Source organism: Myzus persicae, unplaced genomic scaffold, assembly GCF_001856785.1.
Source record: "Myzus persicae strain clone G006 unplaced genomic scaffold, MPER_G0061.0, whole genome shotgun sequence".
NCBI lineage: Eukaryota > Metazoa > Arthropoda > Insecta > Hemiptera > Aphididae > Myzus > Myzus persicae.
The window spans coordinates 91,085-113,682 of record NW_019103412.1 but is presented as its reverse complement, the minus strand read 5'-3'; the positions used below and the strand labels follow the sequence as shown (position 1 = coordinate 113,682).

At 31.3% G+C, this 22,598-nt stretch overlaps 3 protein-coding genes across 6 annotated transcripts in view; all 3 read left to right on the top strand.

The window, feature by feature from the left end:
* Positions 1-9,260, top strand: part of LOC111034416 (triple functional domain protein) — a 101,238-nt gene extending 91,978 nt beyond the window's left edge. For 3 of the 4 annotated variants that reach the window (XM_022315648.1, XM_022315647.1, XM_022315645.1), the window contains 9 exons: positions 1,664-1,763; positions 4,208-4,313; positions 4,896-5,051; positions 5,339-5,419; positions 5,627-5,973; positions 6,440-6,596; positions 6,709-6,936; positions 7,622-7,822; positions 8,535-9,260. In XM_022315648.1, coding sequence (XP_022171340.1) covers positions 1,664-1,763; positions 4,208-4,313; positions 4,896-5,051; positions 5,339-5,419; positions 5,627-5,973; positions 6,440-6,596; positions 6,709-6,936; positions 7,622-7,822; positions 8,535-8,795 — 1,637 coding nt within the window. In that variant the 3' untranslated portion in view covers positions 8,796-9,260. The remainder of the gene's footprint in view (positions 1-1,663; positions 1,764-4,207; positions 4,314-4,895; positions 5,052-5,338; positions 5,420-5,626; positions 5,974-6,439; positions 6,597-6,708; positions 6,937-7,621; positions 7,823-8,534) is intronic. The other variant, XM_022315646.1, reaches the window with a different exon arrangement.
* A 4,248-nt stretch (positions 9,261-13,508) lies between these two features.
* LOC111034443 (UDP-glucuronosyltransferase 2B30-like) lies at positions 13,509-19,957 on the top strand. Its single transcript, XM_022315697.1, has 7 exons — positions 13,509-13,737; positions 15,590-15,821; positions 16,128-16,338; positions 16,637-17,036; positions 17,396-17,618; positions 18,970-19,189; positions 19,645-19,957. Exons 1-7 carry the CDS (start codon positions 13,726-13,728, stop codon positions 19,916-19,918), a joined length of 1,572 nt encoding a protein of 523 aa, XP_022171389.1. The 5' UTR covers positions 13,509-13,725; the 3' UTR covers positions 19,919-19,957.
* Positions 19,958-22,340: 2,383 nt separating this feature from the next.
* Positions 22,341-22,598, top strand: part of LOC111034447 (UDP-glucuronosyltransferase 1-3-like) — an 8,363-nt gene continuing 8,105 nt past the window's right edge. The window contains exon 1 of the mRNA XM_022315703.1: positions 22,341-22,515. Within this exon, the coding sequence (XP_022171395.1) occupies positions 22,504-22,515 (12 nt within the window). The 5' untranslated portion in view covers positions 22,341-22,503. The remainder of the gene's footprint in view (positions 22,516-22,598) is intronic.

The window sequence follows — 22,598 nt, the reverse complement described above, 5'->3', positions numbered from 1 at the left end:
GTGTCGAACATGCGTATAATATTTTTATAGTATATAGACAAGATTTGTATGAAAAACATAATCTTTTTGTCCAATTGCATTCTGATTGAAAAAATATAACTTTCAAAAAATCGTACTTGGGTATAGAGATCGGCCTATTATCTATGCTCAGGCCATTCCTGGAAGCACAACTTGACCTTAATTTTCAGGAATCATACACAATTGTCGGCAACAAATTATAGTTTATGCACCACATAATCTAAGGTGAATTAATAATGATGTATTGAATTTAAATATTCTAGTTTTTTTAATAAACGTCTATGTTTACTTAAGTGTAGGTTTAATTTAAACTTTAAAGTAAGATTTAAGTTGTGATCGCTATTCAAGATAACTGTGACTTTCGATCATGGCTTATCATTTAACCAGCCTAACGATACTGACCTATTTGTATTTATTTCCAGAAACTTAAAATATAAACTCACGCGCCTACCCGAAAAATTAATTATTCCAACATGTTTCTGTGATGTATTTTATACTAATGATATTTGCATTATAAAAGTCATAATATGAAATATTTAGTATTCAAATATGAATGTGGCCTGATAACACGAATTTATCGCATACCATAAAAGTAGCCACTGGGAGCAGTAGTACAAACTAAAATTGAGTGTTGGATGATTAATTTCAGAGGATACCACACATAGTTTCGTTTCGCAACTGCTTACTGCAGTATATCTTAAACCGTGGTGGTAAATCGTCTATGATGCCGTGGTTGCAAACGATCTATTTACTTGGTAATGTCAAAGCATTTCAAACTTTGTCAAATAATTAATTATATAATATGTATTTTAATAATTAATAATGATAATATACATTAGTACCTACCTATTTAATGTTAATTTAGATTTGTCTGCCAATAGAAGTTAGACTTTTTAATCCTAGTACAATAATTCGTCAATATAATTTAATAATAAGTGCAATTTGAATTTGGCCAATGTGTTTGTGTTATTATTATTTGGCTAACATTCGGTAACGTAATTGCAATTGTATTATTATTATTATTATTATTATTATTACTATTGGCTCCGGAAGTAGTTGTAGTGGCTCTAGTATGTATAGTCATCTTCGCACTCACGTCATAATAATATATCGTCAGTATATCCCGTCTAGATAGGAAATGTTTCCCCGTCGCTGTATTTACCTTTTGCGCACCATTTTCAGTCGTGTCGCGTTGAATGCATTGCAACGTGTACTACCATCGGTTTTTGGAATAGAACAACACGATGGCATGCTAACAGTATACATCTCAAATACGTTGTGCTGCCATAAAAAAAATACTCCGCGGTTGCCGTCAATGTATGTGCATTTGATTTTTTTTCCAACTGATCGTGGTGACGAATGTTTTTACATTTTCGGTGCAGTTTTTCCTCTTAGGAGGACTTACGATATAGTTGTATTGTAGTAGTCTGGCGACTGCAGGTGTCGTTGAGAGGAATAGAATGAGGTGTATTTAATTAATATGCAACGCTTGAGGTATGTGGTAGTAGGTATATATAGACTAACAATATATAATGACCATTTTTTCTGCACCAGTTTGGTCGACCCGCGATTGTTGTGTATTGTTGTGCGTGCTGTGATGATAAATATTTGTACTAATTGTGATTTGTATTTTTTCTCGTTTCAGAAACCACTTCGGGTGAATGTGTGGATAATGCCGCCGCCGCCGTTGCAGCATCTTTGGTTTGCAATAACTCACCGGTGACCAAAAGACGAGTTTTCAGCGGGTACGTAACGATTTTTCATCTCGCACAATCGCTGCAGACTATATTTTATTAATTTATTATTATAGTCTATCATATTGTTTCATAAAATTAATTTATATACTATCGGTTGACTCGTCTGCCTATGCGTACATACTAAATATATTATATACTACATATCTACATCGTATAGCAGGCCACCCGGCACGCTCATTTGTCATCGTTTATTAATTGAAATTTGTATAATTATATATTATTATTTTTTACTATATATTTTGTCATGGTCACGAATTAAGATATTTTACGGTTACCCGACGCCCGACGGGATATGAAAATGTGGCCCATGAAATTGTCCACGCTCATAATTCATATAATTCACAAATAGTTATTACTGGGTAGTACTCGAAAAGGATGTTCTTAATTCTTATGCTTGATAAAAGATAAACGTGTGTAGTGTTTATAATCTAATAACTATATAAATCAGTTATTTTACCTATTTCCATATTATTATTAAAATTAAAATTTTTTTTTTTAACCAGATCCTCAAAATAATAATATTATATTTTAATTGATTTTAACTATAGCAGTGTATAAAATATTTTACCCAAAGAAGTTACAATTTGTATCCTCTTTGTGTAACCGGTATGTAAGTTCGAGACGTTCGAGTTTGTACAGTACAATTCATCTGCTGATACGTATAGGTACATAATAATAAAAAATTTTATCGGTTAACATATAATACAGTTGGCTGTTGGGTAACCAGGTTGTATACTTTTATACATTTTTATTATTTTGATTATTTTGATTGCATAATACTTTTAATTTCATTCGAATGCTCTGAAATACACATTTCGTTTATACCGATTATTCGCTTTACCAATTGTCACATAATATAATATTAGGTATATAATACCTGATTGTGATGTACTAGTTTTTGCGACTCCTCATTATAAACTCAAAAATAATTCGTTTAAATTATGCCATGCACGGTAGGTACCATTTAATCGATTGTTTCGAAAAAATATTTTTATTCACAATAATAATTATTATGTCTGTCAATAAAATTATTATTGATGTATTTTTATATAATTGTAAACAGATAACATTTTAATTTTTTATCGATTTGGACTTTTCATATTTTATGAACTTTGAATTTTAAGTAGGGTCCTGAGTTCAACGTGTCTCGCTGCTGTTGATATTTTTCCTGCGACAGTTAATAGCTTCTATATATTGCTCTAATTAGTATATTAATGTATAAATGTACCGCTTTGAATTCATAATTAACTCAATTTTGTCATATCGAAAAAGCAAATATACCAGCGAATACACAATATGTCACCGGAAGGACTGAAACGTAATAACGAAGAGTGTTGACTATCACATGTTCTTCATGCTGTATTCAAAACTCAATAATATTGATTATTTTTTTAATTTAGTAGTTCATTGTATTTTCAGCTGCAGGTACACACGCGTTGAAGTAAATTTGAATTGAACTTCGTATGATATTATTATTATGAACTTTGCATAATCATATAACCTACGTTTCATGTATTCCTGAATCCGAATAAAAAGTTTAAAGATTATCAATTTTAAGGTCATTTTTTTATTTTAAAACATATCATCCCAGCAAATTCGATTTGAATATTAGTATTTTTTCTTTATACTTTTTTTAAAATAAGTAATTACTTAGATTTTAGAAGATCAATTAATAAATTAAAATATAAGTTTGAAAGAAGTTCCGAAGTTGCGAAAAATAAAAAAAATATACTTGCGAAAACGTCTTATGTATAAACTATAAATCTATTATTATTGTATTCCTTCAGAAACTTTAACTCGTCTCGATTAAAAAACGTTCCTAAACTTAATTACATCGTTCCACGACACTGAAACATATAGGTCTTATGTAAATCCCGTATCGACGTAGTGTTAATAATGTAGTATTTATCATAATATTATGGGTGCTTGCCCTCCTCGTGCAGTGTTATATGCACTTAAACTTACCTCGTGCGACTTTCTCTTTTCGCCGCTGAACACACCGGGCACAAACGTTTAGTACTCGCGATATGTAAATATATTACCTACATACAGGTATTTATAGAAATGTATACACGCAAAGGCGTATATTATAACGAACTCGTCAGTAACGCGATATTTTTTTGATAATGGCGATTTGCCGCAGTGGAGTACGGCGCCACTGCGACGATGATATTTCGTCCGCGGTTGGGTTTCCTTATAGGGCCACACAGAGATTTCCCAACCTCCGGCCCATTACCATATATATTATAATAATAATACGCGTTTTACAGTCTATGACCATATGTGGTTGTATATTATATATACATGCATATATATATATATATATATTGCAGTCTCTGACCACAGGCGCGTTCGCGATGGTATATATTATAATTTAATTATTATATTATATTTGTCGTTTACTCATTACGTGCGTCGTGTTTTGTCCGCAGGAGGATGTGGATCCCACAACCGCTGAGGAAATTCAGCAACGGCAGCAAAGTCGACAAAAACCAAGTGCAGTCGTCGGCCAAAAAGGGATCGGATAAAAAATACAAAGTAAACCTAAATATATATACCTATACTTACCTATTGCCATCATATTATTATCTACTGGGTTCGATACTTGTGGCAAATGCCTATCGAGATGTAGTCCGTATCGGACGAATAATACTATGTGTATTTATAGCAGTGTAATTTACACAAATACAATATTCTGTGTAAAGATAATTATTCGGGTATAATATAGGTTTTATTTATTTCAAAGTTCTTAAAGGACACGTTTATGTATGTTTTGTTACGATTTTTCATTCATAGATATAAACTTAGTTATTCATGTATACATTGTCAAATATGAAATAATTTAAATTCTCATAATGCATTGTCAAGAAACTTGATAGATAAATAACAAAGCACAGTGTTTTATTTTTTTTAATTTTAAAACGTTTAAATTGGTGTTAAATTAAGCTCACATTTTAACATTTTTTTAGTGTTGTAAGTCTCAAACCATGATTATTACTATAAACAGTATAAACTATTAATGAATACTTGCTAATAAGTCCGCATAGTATATGCTTTTAATCTACTCGTAATGTGTGAAGTTGGATGTAAAATAAATATACTTCTGTTTTGTTTCTATAGTCGCCCGTCAGCGAAGCCAACAAAACTTTGCCGAACGAAGACGAACAGAACGGTGAAGAACCGGACGACGATCTCGAATTGCCACCACCCATGAAACCCATTTCCGAGTCGATTTTGGTGAACGCCTCCGACTCCACCACAGTCCCCTCACAAAGAGTGAGTATACGATTATTTTATTTTATATTTAATGGTTTCCTTATTCTTGAATATACGAACATCATAATAATATCATTAATAATAATAAACTTATAATACAATTTAATAATAATAAATTGTGCTTATACAGTGGTAAGGTTATGACTTATGGTATGGGGTATCTAAAAGTTCCACGTTATGTAGTTAAAGTTCCGTGATCTAGACGACTTTATTATGTTTATTTGTATTATATAATATTGTATTTTAATATAACTGATGAAAACCACGTTGAATTTGTTGTTCTTCAGACTTCGGGACTGTCAGCGGAAGTGACGGCCTCGTCTTCGGCCGACTTGGCCGAAATCGAACAGATCGTCAAAGATAGAATGGTGAATTTTGAGAGTGAACATTTTCGTGTAGATTGGAGTTGTTAAATTGTATAGATAAATTGACGTATTTCTTAGTGTTGTGTGTTATGTGTGTGCAATCGCAGTAGTATAATTACATATTTCATTGTGCACGGCTTGACCTTTTTTGTTTTCGTTACTTCGTTTTTGCTGTCTGGTTTTCGTGTCTAAAACGTCAGTTTTTTACAGGAACAACACACCACCACCGCTGCAGCTGCCGCCGCCGCCGCTGCCGCTGTGTCCTCCACCAACCCCACCAACTTCTCCACCGACAAGATGAGCGGTGAGTCGAGACTGAAAAACGACGACGTCGAGTGCGAAGAGGCGCTACACAAACGGGAGTACGTGATGAGAGAGCTGGTGGAGACCGAACGGGACTACGTCAGAGACTTGTCGCTAGTGGTCGAAGGCTACATGACCGTGATGAGAGATCCCGAGGCAGCCGGTTGTGACATCCCCATGCCCGAGGACTTGAGGTCTGGCAAAGACAAAATGATTTTCGGCAACATCGAACTCATCTACGAATGGCACAGAGAGTAAGAGTTATTTCCATATATTTGGACTTATAGTTTAGATTCATACATACTTATATTATATAGTTGATTTATCATAGACAATTACTTATAATTTTTTTTAAATTATATTTTAATTGAGTATTTTAAAATATCTTTGGCCATTTAGGTCAATCATTACATTATTCAAATTGTGTTGTACGTCGTATTCTTATTGATTTCCGCCTTTTACATGTATACGTCTACTTAAGTATACAAAAAACAAATTACCTCATCATTTGAAATTCAATTATTAAGATGCAAATATTATTTATCGTTAAATGTCTTTAATTCTTAACTTTATAATTTAATTCAACAATTAAATTATTCCGGAGGTGCGCTAATATTTTTTAGCGCATCATCTACTCCGGACTTAATTATGCATAAGTAGATTTGAATTTCTCGGTATTTTCATTTTAATAATTTAATGTATTTTTCTCTTTTTTTACAGTGTATTCTTGGCGGCCGTTGAGCGATGTCTCACCCGACCTCACGAACTCGGAAAGCTGTTCAAAAAATACGAACGCAAGCTTTTGATGTACGTTGTGTACTGTCAGAATAAGCCAGTTTCCGAATACCTCGTTTCAGATCACAATGACTATTTCGAGGTAACGTTTTTCGTTATATAATGTGTTTTTAATTATAACCATGTGTCTATGTCTGTGCTACGATCGACCATATAATATTATGATCTAACCATTGTTTTGTCGTTTTATGCAGGAAATGCGTCAGTTCCTAGGTCACAAGCTCCAGCTAAGTGACATCCTCATCAAGCCTGTGCAGAGGATTATGAAATACCAGCTTCTGTTGCGGGACATGTTCAAGTACACAGAGCGGGCTAGGTTGGCAGACGAGATGGAAGCCCTTCGGCAAGCTATGCATGTTATGCAAGTAGTGCCCAAAGCAGCGAACGACATGATGGATGTCGGTCGGTTGCAAGGTTTTGATGTGAGTACACTATATATTGTATACCTCCATAAACCTGATAACTCCCCAGTCTTTATATACAGTCTGATTCTTTAATCAATATATAATCACACTCTTGGCAAATGTATGTATTTCTCAATTAATTTTTTTTTTTTACCTAATTGAAGTCATAACAATTGCATTTTTTATCAATTTTGTTTTTTATTGTTACATAAACTTATACTATAAGTTACTTACAGATTACTGATTGATTTACTATAGGTACTGCTATAACTCTGTAATAGTCTAAGAAAAAAAATTGTTTGTTTTAGAATTTGCAGAAATTAAAAAAACAAATATTTTCTTTTATAAAAATGTAAAAAATCTTAAAAAATGATAATGTCAAAAAATAGTAATTTACTCTCTTCCCTGAATACATACCCAGACTGTGTAATAATCACCTTATGCAATGTGTCAACCGCTTTAAGACATATCTCAAGGGTAGATGTACTTACTAAAGTATAGGTCCATTATCATAATATTACCTTCTCGATTAAATCAACTTTTTTGGAAAGTGTAAGTATGCTCAATGCATATATTATGTTATTCTGGCCTTATTTGTCTCGTCCTTATAATTGAGGTCTTGCATCTTGGACCTCACAGCAATCCAAACAAGGCCGTTAGAAAACTGCTGTATATTAACCTACCATTAACCTCTTTGTTTCAGGGCAAAATCACTGCTCAGGGAAAGCTGCTGTTGCACGGCATGTTGACGTGTGCTGAGGGCCCCAGCTGCAACCCAAACCGAGTACCTCCACTCAGGGACCTGCATGTATTCCTGTTTGAGCAAAGCATAATACTCAGCGAAGAAATGCGCAAGAAGGCGCAGTTCAGCAGTCCGGTATACGTTTACAAGGCACATATACAGGTAAACAATCGTGTATAGTCAATTTCACGTAAAAAAATATAAAAAATTAACCTTTTTACAGAATAGTTATGTATTATTTCATATGATGAAAGCTTTTTCACTTCTTAGAATAATAAAAAAATTCATCAATGGGATACTTTTTCATGAAACGAAAGGTCAAATCTGATGCTTCGTAATGTTTTTCCTCAATCATGATACAATTAATTATTTTTATTATAATATTGTTGATATTTTGTCTTACAAGAATAGCTTTGGAACTCTTATTTATTATTTCATCACAATAAAATTGTTTTCATAAAACAGTATGTAACTATTTACAAACATTCTAATTTCCATTTAATATTTTAAATTTTAACAAAACTAATTTTTATTATTACACTTATTTCTGATGTGTGTTAAGTCAGCATTTAAAGTGATTAAAAAGATATCCATCCTATTATATTAGGTGTCATGATTTCCAATGTTCTGTCAAGAATATAATAAAATTATATTAACAATAATAATTATATTATTTAAATTGTATGTATTATTCATCATAATGGCTGGCCAAAATTACTCAATGTCTAATTTAAGTGTTCATTTCATATTATCATATCATGAAAAAGTAATGAATTGTTGTCGTGTTTCGAATAATATGAAAAAAAAAGATTTCCATATCTTTATATATAGTCAACTTTATGGCTGTAAATCTCATCATATCAATATGTTTTAGGTGAACAAAATGACTTTAGATGAGAGGCACGGTTCGTCCAGCAGTAACTCATCCGATGACTCGTCCGATGGGTCATTCATCATAAAATCCACCGACCCTAAGAGGCCTCCGCTGTGGTTTGTGTGCCATGCACACAGTGCAGAATCACGTACTGAATGGTTGCAGAACCTCAGGCAAATACTCCAGACTCAACAGGACTTCCTAAAAGCCATACAGTCACCCATAGCGTATCAAAAAGAACAAACAAAGGAGGCCAGTTAGTTGGCAAAGTGTGTCACGATAGACCAATAAAATGAAAAATATAAAACTACTATTCTACTTTACTCGTCAGCTGTGACAGTTAGGTACGATTGTGTTCGGCACATTGACAATTTAAGTCTGACCATGTCCCCAAGCAGATTGAATATTATTATAATTATTATTATATTATTATTATCAAGACGACATTCCTATTTTACATTATCTTTTAAATTTTTATCTAAGTAGTTTTTAAACATAATCGAAGAAAAGTAACACTATTTGTTTTTACATTTAAGACAACATCGATTAAATATTATCATCACGTGAGATTGACTTTTAACTTTAGAGCTTTCTAGAGAATATATATATATATATTTATGTATTATTATAAATTTTTCTGTGAGAACAACGATTTTCAAAAAAGAAATCTCTATGTAGACAACGATTATATACAAGTTCTGTATAAACATCTTCAGGTTTTTTTTTAAGGGTCTAGTCAAATGTTTATTTAGACTAATTTCTATTTTATAACTTTTCTTTTACTTTAATAATTCTTATTATTGTTTATAAATCCTGTGCAGTTTCGTACAATATTAATACTATTAAAACCTAAAATATTTATGCATATAATATTATAGACGGTACATGTATAATATAAACATTATCCATATGTCTAATAATATTTAGTAAAAAAAAATGATTACTAGTATACTCGTAATATTCAATAGTGATGGTCCAATATTTACGATTATCATATCGATGCCTTATATAATAAGATTCTATTGTTATTGTATCAAACCAACACCTAACGGACACCAGATAATTAATATTAAATTATTATATTTATTTAATATGTATACATATAAAATATAAGTACACAAATAATGTGAGTGAATGGGTCTCTGTGGATGATTTTTCATCACCGTACTCTTATTAAAACTAAGGTTGTGTATGTTCGATTTTGTGTAATAATTTTTTTTTTATTATTATTTTAATTTCATCAATATTATAATTATAATTATTATATTTTTGTTTGCCAAAATTTAATGCACAAACTGTTGATTGTAAGTTATGATGACATTATAATATGTTTGTATATAATATCGAAGAACAATAATAAAACAAAAATTGTTGTTTTTTTTTAAGATAGTTGTTTTTACTTTGGAGTATTTTGTAATTCAACCAATTACATATAAATAAAGTCTGCATTTATATGTTTTTACATAGGTTTTGTTACCTATTGAGTTTATGCAGTCTTACAAAAGTAAAAGAATATTTTTGCATATTTTGGAATACTTTGTAAATTATGAGAAAAAATTATGATTTATTTTATTTTTAATATTAATTTACCAGAATAAATATTTTACTAAAATCACATAATGATGGAACCATTACCAAAACGTTTTTATGAATGAGATTTCTAGACATAAAAATGCTACTTTTTAGAAGACAAGCACAACATTATAACTCATCTTGTTTTCTACCTATGGTTTAAAATAATGCTTCTGTTTTGTTTTTGTTAGTATTTTGTTCACAATTTGCTATACCAGATACCTCCCCTATGGGTGAAATTATCATGTTGAATTCTCTGCGGTAAAATACATAAATCATAAATAAGTGCAATAGTTTTTTTAGATATGTATTTTAATTTATTAGAAAATATCAAAAAAACAATTGGACATGAGAAATTAGGTAATGAGTTAGCTTTTGCGTTGCCTCATGAAAAGAAAACATGACAACAACTCAGGTGTTGACTGTTTAGTATCCACATTCCACAGGATGGGCAAGATACTCAAAAATCAGTATCGCGATTCTAAATACCTACTAGAATACTTGGATTAGGAGTTTCGAGATACTAGATATTAGATATTTACATTCTAAGTATTTAGATACTTGATACATTTGTAAAAATTAGTCATAGCCTACGACGCATAGGATTTTAAAAAAATTGTATTTATACACAATTAGGTAGGTTGTGAATTTAGACAAATGCATTTAACATTAAAATTTCAAATATTAATTAAGTATAAATATATTATAATAAGTCAATTGTTAAATTACATGAATAAATAGTAATACAAATAAATTATAGATATCATATCGAATAGTATATGACACGACAAAAAAACATAATATGGTATGTACGTAAAGTCCCATCAACTTGTATGTGTGGTGCGTCCTGTACACAGATATAACTTAATATGGCTCTTAGGTTGAAAAATAATTTCATACGGCAATTAAATTATGGATTTATGAATTTAAATTCATCGCTCATATTATTTTACACATATTATAGTATAGTACTAAAGTATTATACTAAAACATAGTCAAACAGTCGCGGTTGGTAGATAGGTGAGGGAAAATAATCCTAAAAAATTAAATTTTTTAAGTATCGAGTATTTTTTGACAAAATTATTTTGTGAAATACTCGATACATTGTCTAAAAATGTAACGCGATACAAGATACTCGATACTTCATGTAATTGTATCGAAATACAAGGTACAAGGTACAATTGTATCTAAGACACGTATCTCAGATACTTGTATCGAAGATACTGCCCAACCCTAAGTCATCCGAGTATCCATAACGGTACCATATTCGAAGTGAAAAGTTCGCATCGAATTTATGTATAAACAAAAAATGGCAAGAAATAACGTCGTCATATTTATAATAATAATTGCTTTTTTAGGTATTTATTATTGTGCTTGTATATTGGAATTCAACATTCGATTGAGTGTTTCAGAAGTCGATACGAATGGGAATTTTTCTGATACTGGTTAGTAGCACTAATCCTTCGGTTTTGGACATATGCTGGGGGTAATTTTTCATACATAAATGTGAGATATTTTTAGAGCTGTCTGTGGAAAAAAATTTCATTTTTAATAAAATATGTGACTAATGGCGTTTTAAAATTCGTACCAATTTCCGAAACACCCATATATATTGTATATTTACCTAATAATTGTATTGAATCATTTTTTTCATCATGATGAAATAAAAACAAATGTTACATGAAGTATTTTTTCACCAACTAGCATAGATGCGTTCTAAATTAATATTATCGACTTCATTTTTTATCAAACAAAATGACGTTTTTAAAAATTGAACGTCGATCTCTTCTAAACGGCAAAATATTCTCAAGTAGAAATCACGTTTTATCTGTTTCCAAATATAGATAGACGTTCAAATTTTAAGAACGTAATTTCGATACTGAGTCATGATGATCTCCAAGATTCGTATTGTTTTTAGTGTAAAGGTGTTAATACTATTGGTGATAAATCTACCGGCTACCTTTTATTTGTAAGTTTGAAACCTTTCCTATTTCAAGACCGCAGTGCCAACTACCGGCAGACTACTATATTATGTAGGTAGGTAATATTTAGTATTTACTATTGTGTAACAGAAGATGTATCGTGACGAATATAATAATTAACCACAAATAAAAATGCGGACGTCGATATTATATATCTGATGGAAATGAAAATATAAGCTACGGCGCAATATGAAATATTTAATACTCAAAACATCAATATAATTGATGCAGAGATAAAAAAACGAAATGTTCAGAATTTTTTTCTGTGGTGATTAATTATTAATTACCTATTATGCATTTATCGTCACATAGGCTATAAAGACATAACATTTGAAATGGAAAAAAAAGTCCCCCACGCACATAATATGATGCACCCATACAGGGTGATTCATTTATTACAAGTGGTTTTCTTGGTAAATGTATGTATTTTTGAAATCATTACAACATCACAATAACGATTATGAAATATATGAATATTTTTTTAATTTTCTTAGGTACTTTTTAAATGACAGCATATTTTTTTCATTTGTAGGTAGCACCCCGAAGTGGTATATTTTTGTTGAGCAGCGCATACAGGAATCATGGTAATTTAGTTAAAATTACATGTTTATTCGATGTAATATTATGACGTATCGTGCTTTAGTGGCCGACTAGAGACGGAGAACCCTCGCTTCGGAAACGACCTGAAAAAATGTTATTCACAATCGAACAAATCGAAAGTATATAAAAAAAAGTCACATCTATACGTTCCATCTATCCATTATCTACTATAATTAATCATTCGTCTAGGGGACTATATACCGAGGGTATATTAATAAATAATAATCATTGTTTTATATACAGGATATTAAAAAAAAAAGTGTTGTATAAGCAATGGGCAATCGCCTTTCAGTAGCGGATGCAATGTGGAGAGGGGTGGCTATGGGGGAGGGGGTCAAACCTTCCCCTCTGGTAGAAATTTTTTTTTAAAATTAAAAATATTTTTTGCCCATCAATAAACTAAACCATAACTAAACAGTAAAACAATTCATGCCCAAATTTTATTTTTTTCCTGAAACGTAGTCTTAGATGTCTCCTTATCTTTGGTCTTCGTTGTTCCGCCATATAGACCTGCTATAAGTTCTATCGTACTAGTATAAGATAACTTAACTTTTATGTACATATCCAATTACCAACCTTCTTCAGAAGAATTGGAAAAAATGTCGAACTCCGAGACTTCGTGTAAAGCAATCTGGTTCTGTGGAAGTATTTTGTAATACAATATTGTATATCATAAAGAAAACAAGTAAGCAAAAACGATATAAGAACTTACCTATTTCAACAGCCGACAGTTTGAACGAGGATGTATATTCATAAATGTAAACGTTACGTAAATGCAGAACATTCGAATACACAGATAACGGTGTTAGTAAGTTCACGTTTCAGTTATTATAGGCTTATTTTTAGTTGAAAGCGATCCGTTTCATTTCGATGCGAACTCGCATCAAACGATTTTGTGTTTATTTTTTATAGTATTACAACAAATAATATCGGTAAAACATCATCAAAATATTGACCGATATAACATTACAACAATTTACTATTATCCACGAGGTTGGATTATAACGACCACCTGCTTGCTTGTTTCTCTTTGAAAAATGTTCTCCCAAGTAAGTGCACACATACATAAGCGAAACTAAAAATTATTTTTAGATAAGGTCAAATTATAAATACGAAAAAAATTTTAATATTACAAAATAAGTTTTGAATTTGAATTTTTAATTCTTTAAAGTTAATATCGTTAATATATGTTTTCCAGTCAATATTAGGTCAGGCCATAGTTTCGCCTATGCACATACACATGTCGAAACTTGCTATTAATAGAGCATACTATTTTTTAAACTCATCTTTTTCAAGTTACTATTAGAATATGAGCTAAGATCCAAGATTTTGATTACGTACACATTCCACACACAAACGTAATTGCCCAAATATTTCAAGGAAATAAAATATTATTAATTATTATTGTCACATAGTGTTGTACATAATGTTATATTAAGCCAGTATCTCCTATATAATATTACCTGTAGATTGTATATTATATTTTTATTTAGATTTATTAGAGTTCAAATGATTTCTTTCTAAATTTATGCGTTTTCGAGAACGTCATATGTCACATAATATTATAATATTACGTAATTTAAAGTATAAATTGCGGGTCTATTGTGCAAACTATATTGCAAAGGAGTAAATAATTGAAATATATGTACTACTTATTATAGGAAATATTATGTTTCCATTTATTTAAGAAATTGAATTATCTATATAAAAACTTGTAAGACGTTATAATATAATATCCCCGTATTTTATTTTTTTTTCTAAAATAATGCCATAATATTATGTTAGTGATTCGTTACATAATGTGAGCAGATGAGCTATGCATATAACTGCGAATAATCAGAATGCAATATCGTGTTTTTTTTTTCATTAAACTGAACCGTCTCACTATTCTAATTAATTTACCTTAGCTTATTATAAATATTTTCAGCTTGTTGTTCATTATGAAGTTACATTAGGTAATAATTGTTGCTGTTTTTGGTTTCTTATTTTATTGTATGCTAAAATATCATGTACTTCAATGTTTCTTGTAAGGTAACCATCATTGGGCTTCCAGGTCATACTTTCCCAATAAATAAATAAATAAGCTTCTAAGCATGCATTATAATATAGTAGGTATACAAGAAACTTAATATTTATAAATTGTTACATTGAATAATATTCTTACTGACATTCATTTTAGTATCATAAATTGAACTATAATGTAACACTTAAATAATTTAATTTTGCTCTTTTAGACGATTTGCAGGTAAACGTGTGACAAACGTTCAGCTATTTTTTCGGTCATTGAATTCTAATAGAAACATATAATATCTAAATATCCATTTTGGCCAATTTTGTGGAGGGTTGGCCCCAACCTTTAATTTTCAGTAGCTCTGTACAATTGTGGGGTCAATTTATAAATTTCTGTAATAATTTGCTAAGGTGGGGAGCTGGTCACACAAACCTACGTAATATAAGTGAAGGGTCGCTACAATCAACTGATTGATCTTTAGGAGAGTATTGGACGATCGTTATTAAAAGTGAACTAGGTGTAAAAACGTCCTGCGTTCTTTTACGAAATCACTTTTATGGTTTATTTATAAATTTAAGTACTTATTAGCAAAGAAAAATTTACGATTTCGGATATTTCCCAATGGAGAGACAATGAGAGAAGAATAATTGTATGCATTTATACTACATGTAATTAATAATGATGTACAAATATATCTCAATAAATAGGGGTTTATCACCGGATACTTCAAATTATTAAAGTAGGACACTTGTTGTAGAAGATGCACATCTTCTGCTCTTGATGTATACCTACATATTATGACATATCAAAAATATCAAAGATTATATTATAATTAATATTAAATTTTTATTAAGAGTTTTTACTTATTATTTTTCTAATTTTCATCACAGGTTTCAATAATTTTAGTGATTTTGACAATCTTTGGTAGCGGGGTAGTGCGTCCGATCGCTGCCGTTGCGGATATATTGGCGTTCTTCCCGTTGCCAATTTACAGTCATTTTTCCGGTTTCAATCCACTGTTCTTGGAATTGGCGAACCGTGGTCACCGCGTGACCGTAGTCAGCCCTTTTTACCCAAAGGGAAATGTGCCGAACACTTACCGACACGTACCCATCCCCGATGGTATGTAATGTATTTATTATATCTATATGGATGAATATTATGCATGATTAGTTGCATTTCCTCATTCTAACTTTGATAATTTTTATATAAAAAAATAAAATTTCCCAGTGCACAACTTATTACTTCTCATTTGTTCCAATGCTTGTTGATAACACCTATAGATATAAGTAATAACCTAATCTAAGCCAAATTTAGAATTCATATCAGTTAAATAGAGGGTGAATATATATCGAGTGGAATTTGTTTAACAAACTTTATAAATAAAGGATACAGAGCTTACAATATGATTATTTTGCGTGAGCATAGTGAAAATCCAGAGAATTCGCAGTCCACTGGAAATTCGCCATACATATCGGGTGACCAATATGATCAACGTCAAGCAAGGTATGATAAAAATGGTCACTCGGACTCTGGAGCTGAATGAGACTCGTGCGTTTCTCAACGACACTCGGTACGCCTTCGATGTGGTTTTGGCTGAATGCTGGTACAGTGATATTTACCTGGCAATAGGTCACAGGTAACAATGGTGATAATTATGTTTTGTAGTTTTTTGATAATATAAATTAGATAGAAAATTCAGACGGAACGTAAGTAGTCGACAATAGTGCCAATCTCCCACCCTTTTTGGGTTTTTTATTTTGTGCCATCTTTTATTACTACGTACATGAGGGAGAGTGTGTATATGCTCTTTACATTTATTACATAGGTATAACTACCCGAAATTCCATCATGTTTATCTTAAAACAAATATTATAAAAAAATTATAACCAAAGATTTGGTGCTCTTCTTTAATCACCCTGCGCATACTAACTCAGATATTCTGCTCCGGTGGTGTGCCTGAGTCCGATGGCACCTTCGGTGACGCTCAGCCAATCGCTGGGCATGCCGGACCATCCCGCATACGTGCCGTCGTTCTGGCTTCGGTACTCGGACTCAATGTCGTTCGGCGAACGGCTGTACAATTCGGCGATCGCTGCCGCTGAGCTGATCGTGTCCGAGATCGCGTTCCAGTCTACGGATCAGCAGATGCTGGACGATCTGTACACGTACCCTGGACACCGGAACTGCCCGCCGCTTGACGCACTCCGCCAAGCCGTCCAGCTCACGTTGGTCAACGGCCACCACTCCGTATCGTACGCCAGGCCGTACCCACCGAACGTGGTGCAAGTGGCCGGCATGCACATGCGGCCTCAGACGTCTTCTACCGTTGACCAGGTAAGCTACACGTGATCTTCTAACCTTTTTTGGATGATTCTATATTATTTCACACCAACAGCAACTGTTTTTTTTTAAAATTATTGTAGGTACATCATTTTATCGGCCACACTATTTGTTCGACCTTCAGAATACTGTTTTAATACTAATCAAAGACTGCTTACCGCAGCAAGTTTGAAATTCGATTTGTGTGTGTATAAAAGTTGCCCCAACAGCAATATTCAAAGTCAGAATAGGAATGCGTATTTGAAAAAAGTTGAAGTGTGAAGCAGAGTCAAATATAATTATTTTTCAGAAAATGTTTTTGATCAATTATTTTTGAACCCCTTTTAAATATTCATTATTATAATTTTTGGCAGAAATTCAAAGCACTTCTCGACGGTGCGACCAACGGGGCGATCTACTTCAGTTTCGGATCGAACATAAAGATGTCGGACCTAGGGGAACGCGACGTCCAGTCATTTGTCGAATCGTTCAGAAAACTCAAGCAAATCGTGCTATGGAAATGGGAAAACGGTACCATTGCTAACCTGCCCGACAACGTGTACATCGATAAATGGTTTCCGCAACAATACATCTTGAGTGAGTGTAAAAAATATATCAAGATAAATAATTAAAAAAGTAATTTCTTATCTGTAGGCCAGATAAGGTCATTTGGTGGTGACCGCTGCTATAGTCTATTGCTAGTAGTCTACTAATTGCCCATATTATACGACATGACTTTATAATAATAATTGAGATGAGGCCGTATGTTATAAAAAGTCACTTATTTAATAATATTATTTCATTAATTGTGGACACCAAATGCAAGGCAGACAGGTCGTACCATAGGATCATTTATTTTCAATCAATATATAAATTTAATTTGAATTGATATAGCTGTCGAAGTGTCGAATCGGTACACTGCGTTCAACAAGTGCCCAGCTAGTTCTTCCCATTTACATTTTGTCCTATATAGCCAATATATATACTCATTTACCTAGTCGTATTACATGATTATTTTTCCATCAGACAAATTATTTGTAGCACATATTTTCAAAAGTGTACCTATAAAAAAAAAAAATTAGGTTTCATCTAAAAAACTGACTCATAGGATTACGGTAGATTTATAAATAAATATGTCTCATCCTAATTATAAGCGTATCTCAAGAGAAGACACCTCTCTCGAACCGGCAATATAATAATAATGATCATTATTTTACGGAATAAAAGTTTAATTTCAATTTTAAACAGGTGGTGTAATATAGCTTGTTATACAATTTAATACATAGATTTATATAGTATGATAGTGTCCCGTAGGTAAAAGGTAAAATGGACCCACTCGTACGAATTTTTTTAGCGCAATCGTATCATGATTTTTGCATGTAAAAAGGCGTAGGACAGATTCAATCGTGTTACAGCTAATTACTTGGGCCAATATTTTTAGAAAATCCGTCTTTTCTCATAATTCTTAATAGTAACAACTTTACAAATTATGCCTACAAATTAAATGTAAATTTAACAATAAAATACTATTTAGTATTTATATTTATATCAAAATGTCAAATACTGCTTTTTATCGAAAATAGTACCACACAAATAGCAATTTTTTAATTCGACCTTAATGTATCTATCAGAAATAATAGTACGAAATCAACACTGAATCTACAGTCTCCGGTAGTATAACTGATATATAAAAAATTTATTTACCTACATAATACATATTGATTAACGCGATATTATTTATTTTTATTTTTTATTAATACAAGATAATAGATTCAATTATAAATCATTGTGTATTTGTGTAGATAACACGTGCGTTGTTATACCTTGAAAAAAAAATGTTTTGAGTACTAGACTATATCATGAATTATACTACGTATATATCAGTTTAGCTATACCTAAATCATGTATCACTGATGTACAATATGACAAATATTATTTCTGTTCAAAGGCCATAGAAACTGTAAGCTTTTCATCACTCACGGAGGATATCACAGTCTTGTGGAGGCACTGCACTATGGTTTACCGTTGATCGGATTTCCGTTTTATACTGACCAGTTTTACAACATGAGATTCGTCATCGAAAACGGTTTCGGAATTGAAATTTTACTGGAAAACCTAAACGTAAAAGTCCTCGTCGATGCTATTGGAAAAATCTTCTCTGATATAAAGTAAGACAATATTAAAAATTAATTAATTACTTACCTATATTTACATTAATATAAATATAATAATTAATAAGAGCCTAAAATAAAGTTTGAAAAAATTTGATGTCTGAAACTAAGAGTAGGTATACTTTTATGATATAATTTTTTTTTTTTAAGCTGTGGAACTTTTTCTTCTGAATAGTGTATTGCGAGAATACTTCGTATAGTTTGTCATTGTATAGGTCAATGTAATGTATGTGATGAATTTGAATTAAATAATAAATTATTTCATACATAAAAGTATACAAAATAAAATATGGCTAAATCAGTATTTCGTTTTAAGTATTTATTTTTTAAGAAATTAAGCCTAGTTTGAAAAACCATTTTAAATCACTCGGTTTTTATACTTTGGCATGCGGTTTTATCTATTTATTCCAGTTAATACCTATATTATAATATATTGATACGTTTTATTTCAGTTATAAGAAGAACGCCCAAACAGCTTCCAGTATATTCTTAGACCTTCCGAACTCCGCGATGGATACCGCAGTACATTCTGTCGAATACTTAATCCGAAACGGTGTTGCAGATTACAAATTGCCCGCGTCCATGAGCTTGAATCGGTATGAATATTTTCTGGTCGATGTGGCGGTTTCGATTGGCGTTGTTGTATCTTTAACTGTGTTAATTTTATATAAATCCATCTATTACTTAAGGAACATAACGAATTTAAAAGATAAAAAATCAAAATAAAAGATTTATGATATAACTATCAAAATTATGCCGTTAATAGCTTTGTGATTTAACGGATTTTATTTTGAAACTTTATTTAACAAGTTCAAAACATTTTGATGGACAGTATGAATTATTCATATAATTATAAAGAGTATTCATAAATTAATCGATGTTCTGGTACTGCTATAATAGCAGTATCGTATCGTATTACATTAAATATAATATTGTAATGTAGGTAGGTCGTCGGTATATATGGATGACAAAAAATGTATTATATACCTACCTACTGATAAACGCATGTATAGTTTATCATCAATGAATGATACAATTCGATGGATATAATTACAGTCTAAATATAATTATCAAAAGAAATATAATACCATATTATATCAATCATTTTGAAATCAAATATTGGTTGATTAACATAATTATTATTTCAGAAAAATTATATCTGCTTTATTTTGTCAGTGCCCTACGTCACTCACTTCATACTATTTGGGGACAGTAAAACTTGGTATTTTATATGGTTCAATTTAAAATGCCACATCTATTATAGCAGTAATGTTTCTTTTCGGTCGATTTGTCGAGTACTGCTGCAGCAGTATGATTTAAAAAAGTGCCCTGGCACCGTTACAAATCAACAATACTGCTATATAACACATAATCTGAGGTTCATGAATGTCCGTCAATGTCACTTTGAATGAAGGAAAATATTTGTAATTATATCGATTACAGGGTGGCGATCAGCGTCTGAAAAAATGTCATAGGAAAATGTCATTTAAGAAATCGATTCTGTAAATAAATAATAAACATCTGTTTGCTATAATAATAGTGTTTAAATGAAAATTAAGTTGTACAGTTAACAAATTCGGTGTATACTCCTTCTAGAGTTTACAATGATGAATGTTTTTTTTGTTTTTTTTTTCGGATGTAATCACCTTAAGGAGCAGTCAAATTGCTTTGATTTTTTACTGTAGCATTTTTTCTAGTAAGAAAGTATCTCTAATTGGTATTTTGGGAGTTCAAAAGTAAAATATTTCTAGAACTTTTCATAAGCATCCGGAGAAACCGAAAAAAAATCGAGGGAAATCTATGATTTTTACGCAAATCCATGTAGTTTCATTACTGTAAAAAAGCTAATAACTTAAAATATTTTTTAATTTTTATCGAATGTTCGTATGAGAATTTTTCAAAATATTTTAACTTTTTTTAGCTATTTATAGGAATAAAAAGGTTTTTTTTCAATTATTGTTGATAAACGATAAACAATTTTTAGCTCTGTCAAACAAATTGAAAATGTAATACAATATGTAACCTTATAAGTTGTTATTAGTGGAAATAAAAAAAAATTGAGCGTTGTTGCCGATGCTTAAGAACAATAAAATATAAGAATAATTATAATGATTGATGTAAAAATGAATCTTACAGATATAAAAAAAAGTGCGTATGTTGCAATAGTACGCTCGGATTAAGAGAAACTTCTTTGCAGAGGATATAAAAAAAAGGTTATCGCCCATCATAGCCAAATATTAAGTTTGGGTTAAAAAGTAAAAAAAAAAATTTGATATTGAATTAATATTATTGAATATTATCATACAAAAGACAAATGGATTATTATTCGTTACCATAGAAACCTTAGTGACGAGTGAGCCGGGCCCCTAACGCTTTTTAGTCGCAACGGCTGAGCATATGAATTCGACTAAGTTTCACTTCAAAAATAAGATGTGAAGAATTGTTTCTGTAGCATTTAATCATAATAATATATATGCGTTTATCATCGCATTGGCTGCACCTACCTGGCTACCTATAAAGACATGTATACATATACAATACACATATGCACAATGATTCCATTTAACACTAAGAAGTAAGTAGGTAGATATTTTCTCGGAAATGTATGTATTTCTGAAAATATGTTTTTTTACATTATTTGAAATCAATGCATTACAACATTGTTGAAATATAATTATATTTAAAGACGGCATAATTTTTTTTCATGTCATAGGTACCCCGCAGTGAAATATTTTCGTAGAGCAAATGTCTACAATATTAAAATATATCGTGCTTTTGTGGCCGAATTTGGAAACTCTCGAATAAAATAATATTTTTACTGCCGAGTAAATAGAAATTGTAAAAATAAAAGCAACGTCTTCAAACCATTAGCATTTAGCTTCTATATTACCAATAGTAATAATATTGTTCGCCGTGAGGACTGTAGTGTTGTAATAATCATTGTTAAATACAGGGCGTTAAAAAAATTGTTTCGTACCAATAATAGGTGTTCGTTGTCGTTGTCGTGTAATAAAATAGGTATTTGAACGATGCTGTATATTCGTGAATGTGCGAATAGGTACGTTTACGTAAGTACAGTGTATACACAGATAACGGTGTGAGTTCAAGTTTCAGTTATGATAAGGAAGGGTTATTTTTAATTGATTGATGTGATCAGTTTCGTCATTTTGATGAGAGCAAGCAACGGTTTCGTATCTAAGAATTACAACAAAATGTATAGTATCATCATTGTGTGTTCGAATTTACCTAACATCACAATAAAATATTAAACACGCGGTCGTGTTATAATGGTCACCATTTTTCTTTGAAAAATGTTTTATCAAGTAAGTGTACACTGCACACTCACACACACACACACACACACACACACACACACACACACACACACACACACACACACACAGAG

What these genes read in the sequence shown, in the direction of transcription:
- LOC111034443 (XM_022315697.1), top strand. An exon ending in TACCTGGCAATAGGTCACAG is followed by an intron (nt 16,339 to 16,636) that starts GTAACAATGGTG and finishes ATACTAACTCAG; the next exon opens with ATATTCTGCTCCGGTGGTGT. An exon ending in AAAATCTTCTCTGATATAAA is followed by an intron (nt 19,190 to 19,644) that starts GTAAGACAATAT and finishes GTTTTATTTCAG; the next exon opens with TTATAAGAAGAACGCCCAAA.